Source organism: Scatophagus argus, chromosome 22 (genome assembly GCF_020382885.2).
Source record: "Scatophagus argus isolate fScaArg1 chromosome 22, fScaArg1.pri, whole genome shotgun sequence".
NCBI classification, from domain to species: domain Eukaryota; kingdom Metazoa; phylum Chordata; class Actinopteri; family Scatophagidae; genus Scatophagus; species Scatophagus argus.
Genome location: NC_058514.1, coordinates 11,692,215 through 11,705,219, shown reverse-complemented (window position 1 = coordinate 11,705,219; position 13,005 = coordinate 11,692,215). Strand labels below are relative to the sequence as shown.

General features: G+C 40.4%; 1 protein-coding gene across 5 annotated transcripts in view; it reads left to right on the top strand.

The window, feature by feature from the left end:
• The window catches only part of tbc1d22a (TBC1 domain family, member 22a), a 105,635-nt gene that overhangs the window by 31,097 nt on the left and 61,533 nt on the right, over positions 1 to 13,005 (top strand). For all 5 annotated transcript variants that reach the window (XM_046379796.1, XM_046379799.1, XM_046379798.1 and 2 more), the window contains one exon: positions 3,376 to 3,490. In XM_046379796.1, the coding sequence (XP_046235752.1) occupies positions 3,376 to 3,490 (115 nt within the window). The remainder of the gene's footprint in view (positions 1 to 3,375; positions 3,491 to 13,005) is intronic.

The window sequence follows — 13,005 nt, the reverse complement described above, 5'->3', positions numbered from 1 at the left end:
AAATACTTGTAAATGTGATACAGGTCACTTATGTTGCTGCTGTGGTGTAAGAAGTTCGGCTCGGCAAGCTTGAGGGACTAACAGTGCAGCCTCCCCAAACAACTTAACACGGAAATGAACTTGATTCCATTTATTTATATGGGGTTAAGTTATTATAACGGTGCTTCTGGGAGGTCCCGTCATATGTAGAACCACTGGCCTGAGAAGCAGAGAGCTGAAAACCCAGATAGAAAAATCCCATAATGAGGTGCAGGCTAATGAGGTGGCCAGGGCTTGTGGACTGCTTTGTGTGTACGTACATGCCTACACAAGGGTGTGAGCAAGCACACACACAAGCCTACGCAGTATCACATGCGTGTATACACACAGTAAAATAAAACAACGAAGAAAAAACGAGCAGACATACTAGGATTTATCAGAGCACACTCATACATGTGAGCAAGCTGGGAGGCAGCTTCTTTAAGTAATCTACAGTCTTTTGAACTGTATGAATTACTGCAGTATATATTCTGTCTATGTCTCCTCTTACCTCCTCCTATAACCCTTCCTCGTTCTCATCCCCACACAAAAACTCACCCCTATTGGTGTGCAAAATAAAAGCCACCAGCCTCGCACTGAAATATTCAAGCAGCGTGCTCTCATATATTTTGGTATGCAACAGACTCCAAAGGCCTCCCTTTTTTTTTTTTTTTTTATATGGTTGTGCTTGCTGCGATGCCACCTGAAAATCACCTCTGCTTCATTTCATTCACTTGCTTTCCCCAATGGGGCTCAGAGAGACTTAGTGGAGATGGAAAGCAGTCAACAGTCTGTTCCATTTCGGGGTTGGAGAGAGGGATATTGAAGCAATTCTGCAGTGATTTCCTAAGTGGTATCTAAGTGTTAGAGTTTTTCTTGTGTTGGAGAACAATAAAGTCTTCAGGAGTTGTTGATAATCAGCAATTACAAGTTCCCGACGTGAAAAGAATTCAGTTATGTCTCTAAATTGTGATTAGAGGAAGCAGGATTTATCAGTAGACGTCGGTGACTGCACATATTAATAAAATCAGATTTTCTTTTTTCATTTCAAGTGTTAAGCTGATGCTTTTTCAATGGAAAACTAAGAAATGAGCACCTAGGTAGCAATTTAGTGTGGCTGTTGATGAATACTTTTAGTGAGTGATTGAGGTCTTTTGACAGTGGAGTGATTTTTTTATTTTTTTTCACTGAGTGTGTCAGATGTTAAAGAGTTCTTTGACTTCGTCATTTTGTTGTATCAGCTTCATTACTACCCTTTGAGTTTATCCTTTATCGGATCTCTCACATTATAGAGGAATAACTTAACAAGGGAAGCTGATTTCCCATCCTCGAGATGTACAGCATTGTAAGAAAATTATGAAGAGAATGTGAGATTAACATGGTTTGCAAGAATCAAGTTTTCGGTCTGCTTGAGTGAACTCTGTTTAAACCTGTAGACAGTGTTGTTTGGTTCGTCTTTGAAGTGTGCAGTTTCTCTGCGTCTTTGTTTTCTGTCTTTCACATACAGACACACCGAAGTGCCCATAGTAAACCGGGCGTGGGGAGGGTAGTGTGTACGTGCTTTGCTTCACTCAAAATGGTTCTGCGTGTAGGTGCCAGTCTGAAATATGTATGTCAGCTTTTGAGGCTGCATGAAAAGAAAGTCCCATTACCCACTCCCCCTGCTAGCTGCAGCACCCCTCCCTGTTTGATAGATGGGCCTTTGATAAGGGGAGAGGAGGTGTGATATGAGGAGGCAGGTAACGGAGATTTGAGAACCAGAGAGAGTTGCATCTTTCCAATCTCTCTGACTGTCTTAACATTGATTGAATTACTTTAAATAAAAATGAGAGGGTTTGCACACACTGCTTTCCAAAAGAATGACATTGCCATAGATGTGTTTTTTTTTCCTCCATAAAACAATGAGATATGAGGTTATTTAGAAAGTGACAGAAACATGACATATCCACAAAAAATAAGAAAGTGCTTGATGGGTGTGGTACAGCAAGGTGTGTGTGTGTGTGTGTGTGTGTGTGTGTGTGTATTTTTTTTAGGGAAATCCATTTGCACACCAGAGAAAACAAACTGAACATCAAGCCTGCTCTAATTCACTGGGGTTGACAGCATTAAACAACCACCCATAACGAAGATGGAAGTGTTTGCCTTGTAAAAACAAAAAAAAAAAGTATTGAGAATCGGGGACAGACAGAGAGGGAGGGAGATGGAAGGAGGAGACGAACTCAAGAGGGGGAAGAGCAAGAGACAGAGACAAAGTGAGTGGGGGAAAAAAAACAAGAGAGAAGGGAGGGGACCAACACCAAAGCAGAGAACAAAGTTCAAAGCGAGCTTTTTTTGTGCACAGAAAGAAAATATTGCAGCAGAGAAAGTGACAGCGTTGCTGAGATTGGGGGGTTGGGGCAAAGAAATGGTTTATCTCTCAAATCTGGACCGTGTTCATCCATTCCCATAATGCTCAAAATCCACTTTCAGCTTGTGTGGTTTTTAATTTGGGAAAATGGTCATAACCTGACTTGAAAACAACAGCAGAAGTTTTTATTGCATTTTGTGCAATACTTTTCACAACAGATTTACAGATGGTCTTAAACACATTTAGGCTGTAAATGCCAGGATAAATAAAGCGGAGAGGGTTTCAGGTAGGATTTTTACTAGAGATGATGTGACACATAACTCATGTTATACTGTACTGTAGTTTTTTTTTCGATGCATTTGGACCCACTTGCAAAACATTGTGACTGTTGGTTAAAAAAATCCACAGAGCACCTTGAGCAATTAAATGTACTCCATAAAGTCTATGTCTGTGATCAGTTACTATGTGACGATGGCTTTAAGCGAATCACCATTTGAACAACATTAATACCAACTTAAAAATTGCTATCTGTGCCAGACTCCTACAGCAAGTAAGCCTGTGACTGACATTTTACTGCTTTCCTCTTCACCAGCTTGGCATGCCTCAGATTGGTCTGATTTCAACTGCTGGCTTTCCACACCTCACTCACCCTCCACAATTTACTGTGTCTGATCATTAAGACTTCTAATTCCAGCCAGCTTCATGTTTGGGAGGCAGCGTTTGCTGTCAGAGAAGAACTGTTTAGAGCGTCAGTGAAGTTGGAGGTTTTGCTTCAGTATCAGTGTGTCATTTGTTGGGGAAATTCATCAGTTAATTGATCCATTTATCAAGAGAGAATTTGACAAAGTGACAGAGGGTTAGTTGTTAAATTCCTTTTGCCCTAAACATTTACTTATTTTAACTTCTCTGACACATGCATAGTTTGTACATTATTAGTGTAATGTAAATGTTTGTTGTCTGCAAACTGTTTTGACACTCCATTTTTCTGTGTATGTTTGTGTGTGTGTAAGATTTTTGAGCGGATCCTGTTTATCTGGGCCATCCGCCACCCAGCCAGCGGCTACGTGCAAGGCATCAACGACTTGGTCACGCCGTTCTTTGTCGTCTACGTTTTTGAGTACATTGGTAAGCGGCATCTCTCCCTCTCTTTCTCCTTCTTTCTTTCACATGAAAACTCCCAGATCTTTTGTGCGATGTGCTATTGATGTGACAATCAGTCGTTTGTTTTTGCTGCCAGTCAACAGCTAAATGCTGCTCTCCACAGTGCAAAGTGGCACCTTTTTTTAGCATGCAAGACACCACAACAGGTCACAGGGAATCGTTTGCACAAGCAGAAATGTGACAGTAAGCGATGGGTATTGACCCCGTGCTGTTGTGACAGGTTTTTAAGTGGTTATAGCCACTGCAGCTCAACAGGATGCGCGCACGTCCAGATATGCACTGTTTGTGTGGTTTCCTTTGGCCATTTTTTGGCCCATCCAACTCTCTTTGAAGCCATTCAAAATAGACCTAGTTAGTTGAAAACCACAATGCTCTGTGGACGACCTCGCACACAGCAGACAGGCTGCGGTCACAGAGATACAATTAGGATCCACAAGTTAAGTGATGGGAAGCACGCAAGTAGGTTGGACTCTCTGACTCGTGTGCTTCTCTGTAGTGCTTTTGGCACACAGCACTGTACTCAGAGCTGCTTGTGTGTTTTAAGGCATTTTCTCCACTTTTATTTCAGCTTCTGCTTTGTTTTACTTCTTCTTATATAATGCAATACAATGTAACAGTACCACAAACTACAGTACAGGCCCCAAAATGACACCTTAAAAATCAAATCATGAACATTACTACCTTTTATTAAGGTAGGATGTACAACAGAGATGTTGTGTTAGACTTTAGACTGCGTTAGTTAGTTAGATGAACCTGAAAACCAAAAACTTGAAGAAAGGAGATTTTAGCAATTTAAAAAAAAAAAAACACAAGTAAATTTACATTACAAAGTACTGGCTGTATGACCTTAAGACCTTTATTTACAGAACAGGTCTTACAGATACAAAACATTTTGTAGCATTTTGGAATTAATTGAAATAAACCGTATAGCTGTGGTGAGGAGTCATTAAAAGGAGCGTGTTTGCATGTTGCCCAGCATCTTGGACCAGCAAAGACTCTCTGCACTCTCGACTTTCTTTTCTTCTTTTAGATTCTGTTGTCCTTCAGTTTTTCCACTCTCTTCCCTCATCATCACGTTCTTCTGTGTCTTGTTTCCTCTAACCCTATCACTTTGTCATTTTCGCCTTTCCTTCTTTATCCTTTACCCTTCTCCACATTTGTTTCTCCTTCTTGGCTTTCTCTGTCTCACTCTTGTCAGATCTTCAAGGCGCCACCCCGCCGCTTTGTTCTTTTGCATCTCCTTGCACTGATGAGCCTTGAACAACATACAAAGCCAACGAACCTTCAAACGTGCCCGGCTGGCATCCTACATGATGGGTTGATGTGCTGTGTTGTTGTTGTTAGGTGCTCTTGTTTTCTGATGCAGAGAGAGAGAGCCAAAGCAGACAGAGGTTTGGCTCTTTCATGGACCTAATTCTGCTTCTTTGTAGAGGGGAAGCAAGTGTGAGATAAAGTCTCTCATGTTGTCGTGCTCTCTTGCTCTCTCAGGATGTCTCTCTTCTCTTGCCATCTACTTCTCTTTCTTCTATTGCGTTGTACCCCCCCCCCCCACCGTCCCCACCCTCTGCTCCCCTCTTTCCCCTTCCTCCTTTGTATGTGAGTGCATGAGTTCATGATGAAAGCAGGAAGTAAGTATTCATTTCTTTAAGAATTGTTACAAATAAATACTGTTACACATACACCCCATGGGTAATGTAGACATGTGGGCTAAACACTATATATACAAACAAGTATGAAAATAGTAACATTTGATGCCGTTTGTAGGTAAGAAATCTGAACTTGTCCTCTTTCCTTCTCTGAATGAGGTCACTGATCTCTGAAACCCGGAAGACATGAGTCTATTTGATGAAAGCACAGACATCTTAAGAAACATAGACCCACGCCTTAGAGACTTCCCAGTGCAATTTAAAGTGAATATGAATTTAATAATTTATAATTCAGTTTTTTGTAACTGTTCTTCTGCTTCTGGTCTTTTTTATTTTTTTAGAATAGGAGAAATATTTGTAGTGAAGAATATGATCGCTCAATTGTATCCTGATGCCAAAAGATTGTCATTAAAACTATGAAGTAGTAAGAACTATGAAGCAAATTTGAGGACCATAAAACTTTGTGAGTGACCTCTTTCACATTACATATAAAAAATACGATCAATGGCAACTTCAGCAAATACCCATTTAAATAGTTAACCACCAACTACTTCCACATGTGATCATGTCTGTTATTGACTGGCTGGTTCAGCTGTAAGAATAGAGGTACATACATGTGTTTTTGTATCTGCATTATGCTGTGTATATTTAGACAACTTTAGGGCTGGAATGGCCCAAGCATTTCTATTTCACACAAAGTCCCATCTGCAAAATGTCTGTTTAATGGCTGTTGTTGGGAATGGGCCTTGATAGTTTACATTATGGTATTTTGGCCAAATCAGTGGCCCTTAAAGCTGTAAAACTAAATGAGGAGCACAGTAGGTAAGAAAGCCTGCATTAGAAAAGGTCAGCATGGGCTCATGTCCTGCAGAGCTAAATTAAGTTACAAGGTAGATTGGACCCTGTGCTAGGGCGTCTTTGGAAACTGAGACGTCAGCAGATTTTAGTTTTTTATTCACACTTGTGCTCATCAAGTTTTGTTTCTCAGTTTTTTTTTTCATATTCAGTTGTCAGATGTGTTTTTGACATGTTTGCAGCTGCTTTAATCTACCCTCAAAGTCAATTCTCTGCTTCATGTTTTGTACAGTCTCTGTCTCAGCCAGTGATGTTTTTGAATTAGCGAGGACCCAAAAGTGGTCATGTGATAAAATAAAATCACATCTCTGCTCGCCCCAAGACAGTCGGAGACTCCTCAGTCAAATAAGAGTCCTCGAGTTGGGCAGCTTTATTCAGTGTGCATTACAATAACAGGATGAAACAGACAGCTGCAAAATTTTCATTCTGGAATGATGTTATTTTTTTCAGTGCAGGAGCAAAAGGATGTAACCTGGGGACACCAAATCACATTCACACCTAGAGCACCAAAAGCGATATAGCCATTGTGGTCTCATTGTGAGTTAAATATTACGCGTCCCCTGGTCACTAAAGCATCTTTGGTCATCATTGACATGAATGAACTCTGCATCTGTCAAAGATGATCATAACAGGGATCATGTGAGTTTATTTACCAATGCCAAGTGTGTTGCCTTGATTGTTGAAATCTGTGTTGGAAGGACTGGTCTTGCTGCAGTGAAAATAGAAAGTTTCGATGAACATTATGATGAACACATTGTATATATGCGTTAAGTATACCAAGAAATAACGACCCCAAATAAGTGGACTCAAACAAAGAGCGAACTGAGAAAGAAACAAAGGCAACGACAGGGCAGTGAGCCTGAAGCCAAAAACATGTAACGCAAAACAGAATTAACCCTGATGTGTATACTGCTTGGAGTGACCGTACAATCCGGCAAAGGTGGAGAGGGAAGTCCGGTCTTTAAATAGTTGCGAGAGGTAGTTAGGTTGATTGGCAGGTAATGCAGAACGGGTGTGCAAGAGAGAAGATGACTGGAAGATTGACAGGGCCCGCCCAACTCCGCTCCGGATAGGCTCAGACAGGTAGACAACCAAACATGCAGGACAGGAGTAAGTAAGTAAGGAAGGATAGGAGGAGAGATGCACAAGGAAAACAAAACACACCAAACTACCCAATTCTCACAATGTGGTGGATTTTCTTTCCTTTTTGACACAAGTTGTCTTTGAGTGCTTTGTTTATTTTCCTCTACTCTTTCTTTTGCTTTCCTTCTCCACATGGTAGTTTTTATAGGCTGCCTCCCTAGAAGCAGGTAGGGATAAGGCAGGGGAGAAAAAAACAAAATCATACACACACTGTGCTGCTCACAAGATGTGCCTAAATATGTTGGTTTGCTTGCGTTAGTTTACTTGTCTTCATTTTGTTCTGCTACTCTTAAACTGTCACTTTGTTTGTGTCTCTTTGTTTTTTCTTTTACTCTCTTGCTCTGTTTCTCTGGCTCCTTTTTCTGAGTCACAAAAAGCAGCCTTGGTCTGGCATCACAGTGCTTGTTTGGCTGCCATACACTTCATTTACCTTTTGATGATGCAACGCAGAGTCTGAACCACTCCATCCTCACCCTTTTTTTTTTCTCCTGACAGCAACTTTCATTAACACCTGACTGTTAATCCAAATTGAAAAGTTCCAATTGGGAGATTATTGATAAACTCTTCTGATGCCGTGCATGAGAAAATACCACTAGAGTTGTTTTGTATCTGCTTGGACTGTTAAGCAATCTAGGAGGCCTCCCTTATGTTAACGGAGAGATTGATTTAGAGAGTCTATCGTTCTTGATCTCCAACTGTGAGACATTACTCTGTTTTTGTCTTCTCCCTATCATCCACGGTGTAACTCTTCTCCCATTAGCCCACAATAGAAGTCATCTAATTGAGGCCAGGATGGGCCATGACGGGCCATGGATTCGGGCCAGTCCTCCCTTAATGTGGAGCGCCCATTGATCTTCCCTTGGATCCATAATGTAATCTGCATGCCAGTGTCTAAGTATGGATCCACTCTGAAGAAAGATGAGAAAAAGGGAGAAAGTTAGAGAGATGAGGCAGATGCTGTGTATAGGAAGCAGAACTCAAAGAGGTAAGGATTTGACAAACATGAGTGAAAGAGAACTACAGCTAAAATGGAGACAGACAGAGGAACAGAATTTAACAACAGTGTTTCCCCACAGGCTTAAGAATAAGAAAGAGTAAGGACAGGGAATGTGACAGAGAGACAAATAACTGAAGAAGGAAAATAAGATTTTCAAAAAAAAAGGGAAAAATGACAAACTTAGAAAGTGCCCCCATGCTGTCAGGAAGCGGCTGAGTCAGACGTTCCTTCCTCCTATCAGCTAAGCGATGAATGGCCGGGGGTAACTGATCGCAATCCTCCACTGTGAAGCCGTACTTGTCATCGCAGGCAGAAAGTGGCTAGCAACAGCTTCTCTGTTGCTAGGATTTCATGAAGAATTCAGCAATTTGCTCTGCATGGAGAGCGTTCAGCACTGTGTGAAAGCAATGCTTCCAATGGACGTGGAATTTATTTGTCTGATTAAATATCCAACCAAGAGTTTCAAATGTACGACTCAGAACACCAGTTTGTCTAAATTTGGGTTGTCAGCTGTAGGCACTCTGTGACACTAATTGATCGATTTTTGTATTTCAGCTTTGTAAAAAGAATACAACAAAATATGCTGTATAATAAACTCCAAAAACTGAACCTTGAGGCTGCTTTAAATCATATTTTATGTTCACTATGTACAGTTTAATATGAAAGGTCTATCACAAAGAATTATCACCCATTCCTGCAGTGTTGTCACTTTCAGCTTTAACCGTGATGTTTAAAGATATTTTGTTGAACACAGTGGTCAGATCTGTCTGACATTTCCACTCTACTTACTTTGTGTACTGTCAAACTGCACACTGTGCATGACAACTGTTGCTTTGCTAGCATCTTCGATGAGCCACATCAGCTCCATAAGGTTATGCAGTTGCTGGCAAACGCAGTGTAATATTCAGCTACAGAGCTAAATGTTTTACTCAGCAGCTGGTGGAGGAAAAAAAGCGGCGCTAAAAGGAGAGTGATGCTACTGCAAATGAATGCTAATGATGCTCCATATCTACTGGATGCATAAATAAGCACGTGCCTGCTAAGAATTATCAGCGTGTTACAGCAAATGCAAGATTAAAACCAATGGATGTAACACAAGGTTTACTTTGACCTGATTTTCACTGATGACTTACAGTGTGCAGGGTCAACACTTGTTCAATGAACAGTTTTTGCAACATTAAATTTAACAAATTAGAGTGCAGTGCCTGTCATCTTCTGGCTGCCAGTACTGCATGCTTAAATGACAAATACCTCTAGCAGGTTTTATCAGTTGTTGTTCAAGCAAAGTTGATTCCATTAGCTTGTGAAATAAAATGAAATTGACTGTGCCATTGTCTGTACACTCAAATGCAGATTCTTGAAAAAGAAACACTCATCTGTATGATTTTGACATTTAAAAAGAAAAAAACAAGTGAAGAGCAGCAACAAAAGTGCTCTTAAAATTAGAATAGAATAGTGAATTACGAAAGCAAGAGCATCGAAAAGAAAAGTCTTGGATATTTATGCAACTCATCCTCTATCACTCAGTGAAGAACAAACTGGTTAAAGGACAAATAAGTCATCCAACCAATGAGAACCATAAGTGACAATTAGAAAGGATGAGGAGCAAAAGAGAAATATGCCTGAATGGCCGAGGTCCTGATAGGCCTGTATGGTGTGTGTCTGCGTGCCTTTTATTCAGTCTTTTGAAGCATCAAGAGTCCTCAGATCTCTAGACACGTCTTTTCTGTTACATTTGTAATGGGAAAAGGGGACACGTCCCTGTGATGCTGCTTATATGTTGTCAACATATGCTTCAGTTGCCACCGCTATTTAATTTTCGTGACCGTAATCAACCAAGATTCTTTGAACGTTGTATGTCAGACTTTTAACATGATGAAGATGACCATATTATCATCACCATCTTGTTGCTGCTGTTTACAGACACCCAGGCACAAATATGTGTATACATGTATGCATGACTGTATAAATTGCTCGATTTTATTTATTTTTATCCTCTTCTACTCTGCTATATTCTACATTTAACTACCTTTATATATGTTCTATGCACAGTATGTAGCATGAAGGAGACTACAAACTTTTTGATTTTACTGCGCAAACCTGCGTTGCACCAGGACATCCATTGATTCACAGATGATGGATGCCACTTTGTTCAAGTGCTTTTTTTTTTTTTTTTTACACAGCAGGGTTAGAAAATTTGTTTCAGATACAGAGCTGGACAGTTACACTTTGTTTCCAGCATTACAGTAATTCACTTTTATAAATTTGTTTCATCATTTGTTTACTGCACATGTGAAAAGATGCAGGTATAATGCATTGCTGTGCATTACAATAAGCCTGACAAGGAGTGCTTTGGCAGAGGAAAGCAATGTCTATTTGATCAGACAGAACATACAATTCAAAATATGTATTTTCTGTGATGAAATGATGGAAGTAATCTGAACTTCACTGTGCAGGGGAAACAAAATGAAAATGGCTGAGTGACTTCTCTTCGGGCCTCATTTACAAACTGGCACCCCAGAGTTTGTTTAATCTCTGTGTGTGCACAACTGTGTGGACACAAATGTGTCACTGTGTGTTTGTGTACGCATGAACCTTTGTCTGTTGGTGAACACGTGTATGTTGTGTGTGCATGTGAGCAATAGATTAGCTGTTTTCATTTTCACGCTGAAATTAGTAACAAAGTAGAAATGTGTGTAATATTTCTCTCTAACTGGCACTTAAAAACTTTCTGATCATGTGTCTCTCTGCTCTCTCCTCTTCATGTATGATTCATTTTCCACATACTGGTGAAAAATGCATGGCTCCCCCTCTTCTGGTATGCTTTGCTGAAAATGAAGGCTGCTGACTTTAATGTCAGAGCCTGATGGGTGGGTAGCCGTGACGGACAGCTTAAATGCTGCTAATGTACTACAGGTGGAGTCTTAGAGATGCTCTGTCATGATGGAGAAGCACATTTTGCACAACTCCTCAGAACAATGAGGGCTCTGCTGCAGGTCTGTTCATGAAAGTTAAGGTGCAGCAGGGGCCACTGTGACAGGTGCATGCACTCGTGATACTCTTAAGTATGGGATGGTGTGTAACACTGCAGATAGACCTACAGTACACAAACACACAGTATTTCAAAGCAGATAAAGGGAAGAGCTGAGTCTCATTGTGCAGGGTGGAAACAGAAAGTTAAGTTTAGTCATTTTAGACTGAAGGTTTTTGAAATTGAAAGGCCATTGTCACATTCTGCCTGACTTCTGTGTTCAGGTTGGCAGTGTATCTTACAGTAAGCAACAGTTTGCTTGACATTAGGAATTCATTTTTGGTCCTTTCAACATTATCTTGTGTATTCTTATGCTCTTCTAGGCATTTTCCCCCAAATTTCTTCTTTGATCTGTTGTTTGTCTACTGACACGGAGCTTAAGCTGTGACACAGTGTACCCAGCCATGCTGCGCTATGCCACGCTCATTTGTATTTCAGTTGCATCCTGGTGTCAGGGGATGACTGTGTGCCGAATGGCCATAATAACGCTTGGCTCGATGTGTGTGGTCATTGCGAGAAAGTGCCAGTTTTGGTGTCTGTAACGTAGGAGTCGTCGTTGTTTTTTATTCACTCTTATGCTTATGTTGCTAATGCTGTATAATTGATATGAGTCTCCATGTTTGATGCTTTGTTGATACACTGTTAATGCTGTTAATGTGACTACATAGCTCTATGGCTGCTTCACTATTGGAAGACTTGAATTCTTTTAGCCGCTGAGGTTAGTTTCTATTTCCATTTCCATTTTTTGGGGGGGGCTTTTCCTGTTTATTCATAGTCTTTTCTCCGTCTTTGTGTCCGCCCATCTGCCTGTTTGTCCGTCTTTAGATTGAGCAATCTGTGGAGTGGATCTCAGCCAGTAGGCGGTTAACTAATATCGGCTGCTTTCTCCCCATGGTCTGGTCTCCGTCGGTCGAGCCTTCTATTCTAAGTCTCCCCCTGATTAACGGCTGTTATTAGCTCTAATGAGCTGCTTAGTGATTGCCCGAGCACAGCTGCTGACATCCAACAGGAACACTGTCTTTTCTACTTTGTTCCTTATCTTCTTTTGCGTTCTCTAATTTCTCCTTCTTTAATCATTCGGCAAGCTTATTGACTCTGCGTGGGCATTATTTTCTGCCAGACAGTTTGAGATTTGTTCTTCAATTTTCTTTGACGCTGCCTCTCTTTGTCTCTCTCCTGGCTTGAGCTTTGTCTTGATCTCCACTCCTCTATTTGGTTTAGAACGCAATCACCATGTTTCTGGGGTTAAGTAATAGCATTTGGACTGGCAGAAATTGAATCAGCTATGTGGTTTTGACCCTCAGTCTGTGTCTACTGCCACCCTTCTCTCTATAAATGTCTTTGTTTCATTCCACTTAAATATGTGAAATACACCTTCTTTCCTTCTAGACTTTTGATGGTTGCCACTTTACATTCATTTTCTACTTCTTTCTCCAGTTTCTCAGTGTTTTCTAATCACCGGTTTCATGCACATTTAACGTTTTGTTTCTGTGACACCACCTTGACTACCACTCTCATGCATTTTTAAGGCCAGTGGATTATAATAAGAGTAAACCTTGTTAATGAGGAGATGGATTGTATTCATTATGTCTATCTGGTTGTTTGGGTGTTTTAATGTGTCCTCTAACAATAGATTTGCCCACCAGTGTTCCATTTTTACGTAAGTAGATGGATCATCTGGATATCTGCAAATTGTATCATTCAGAAATGTGTCAGATATCTCATGTCTATGTAAAATATTTGAATGGATGTTTTGAAAACATTTAATATATTTTTGAAATGTTTTTAAATATGCAAATATTTATAA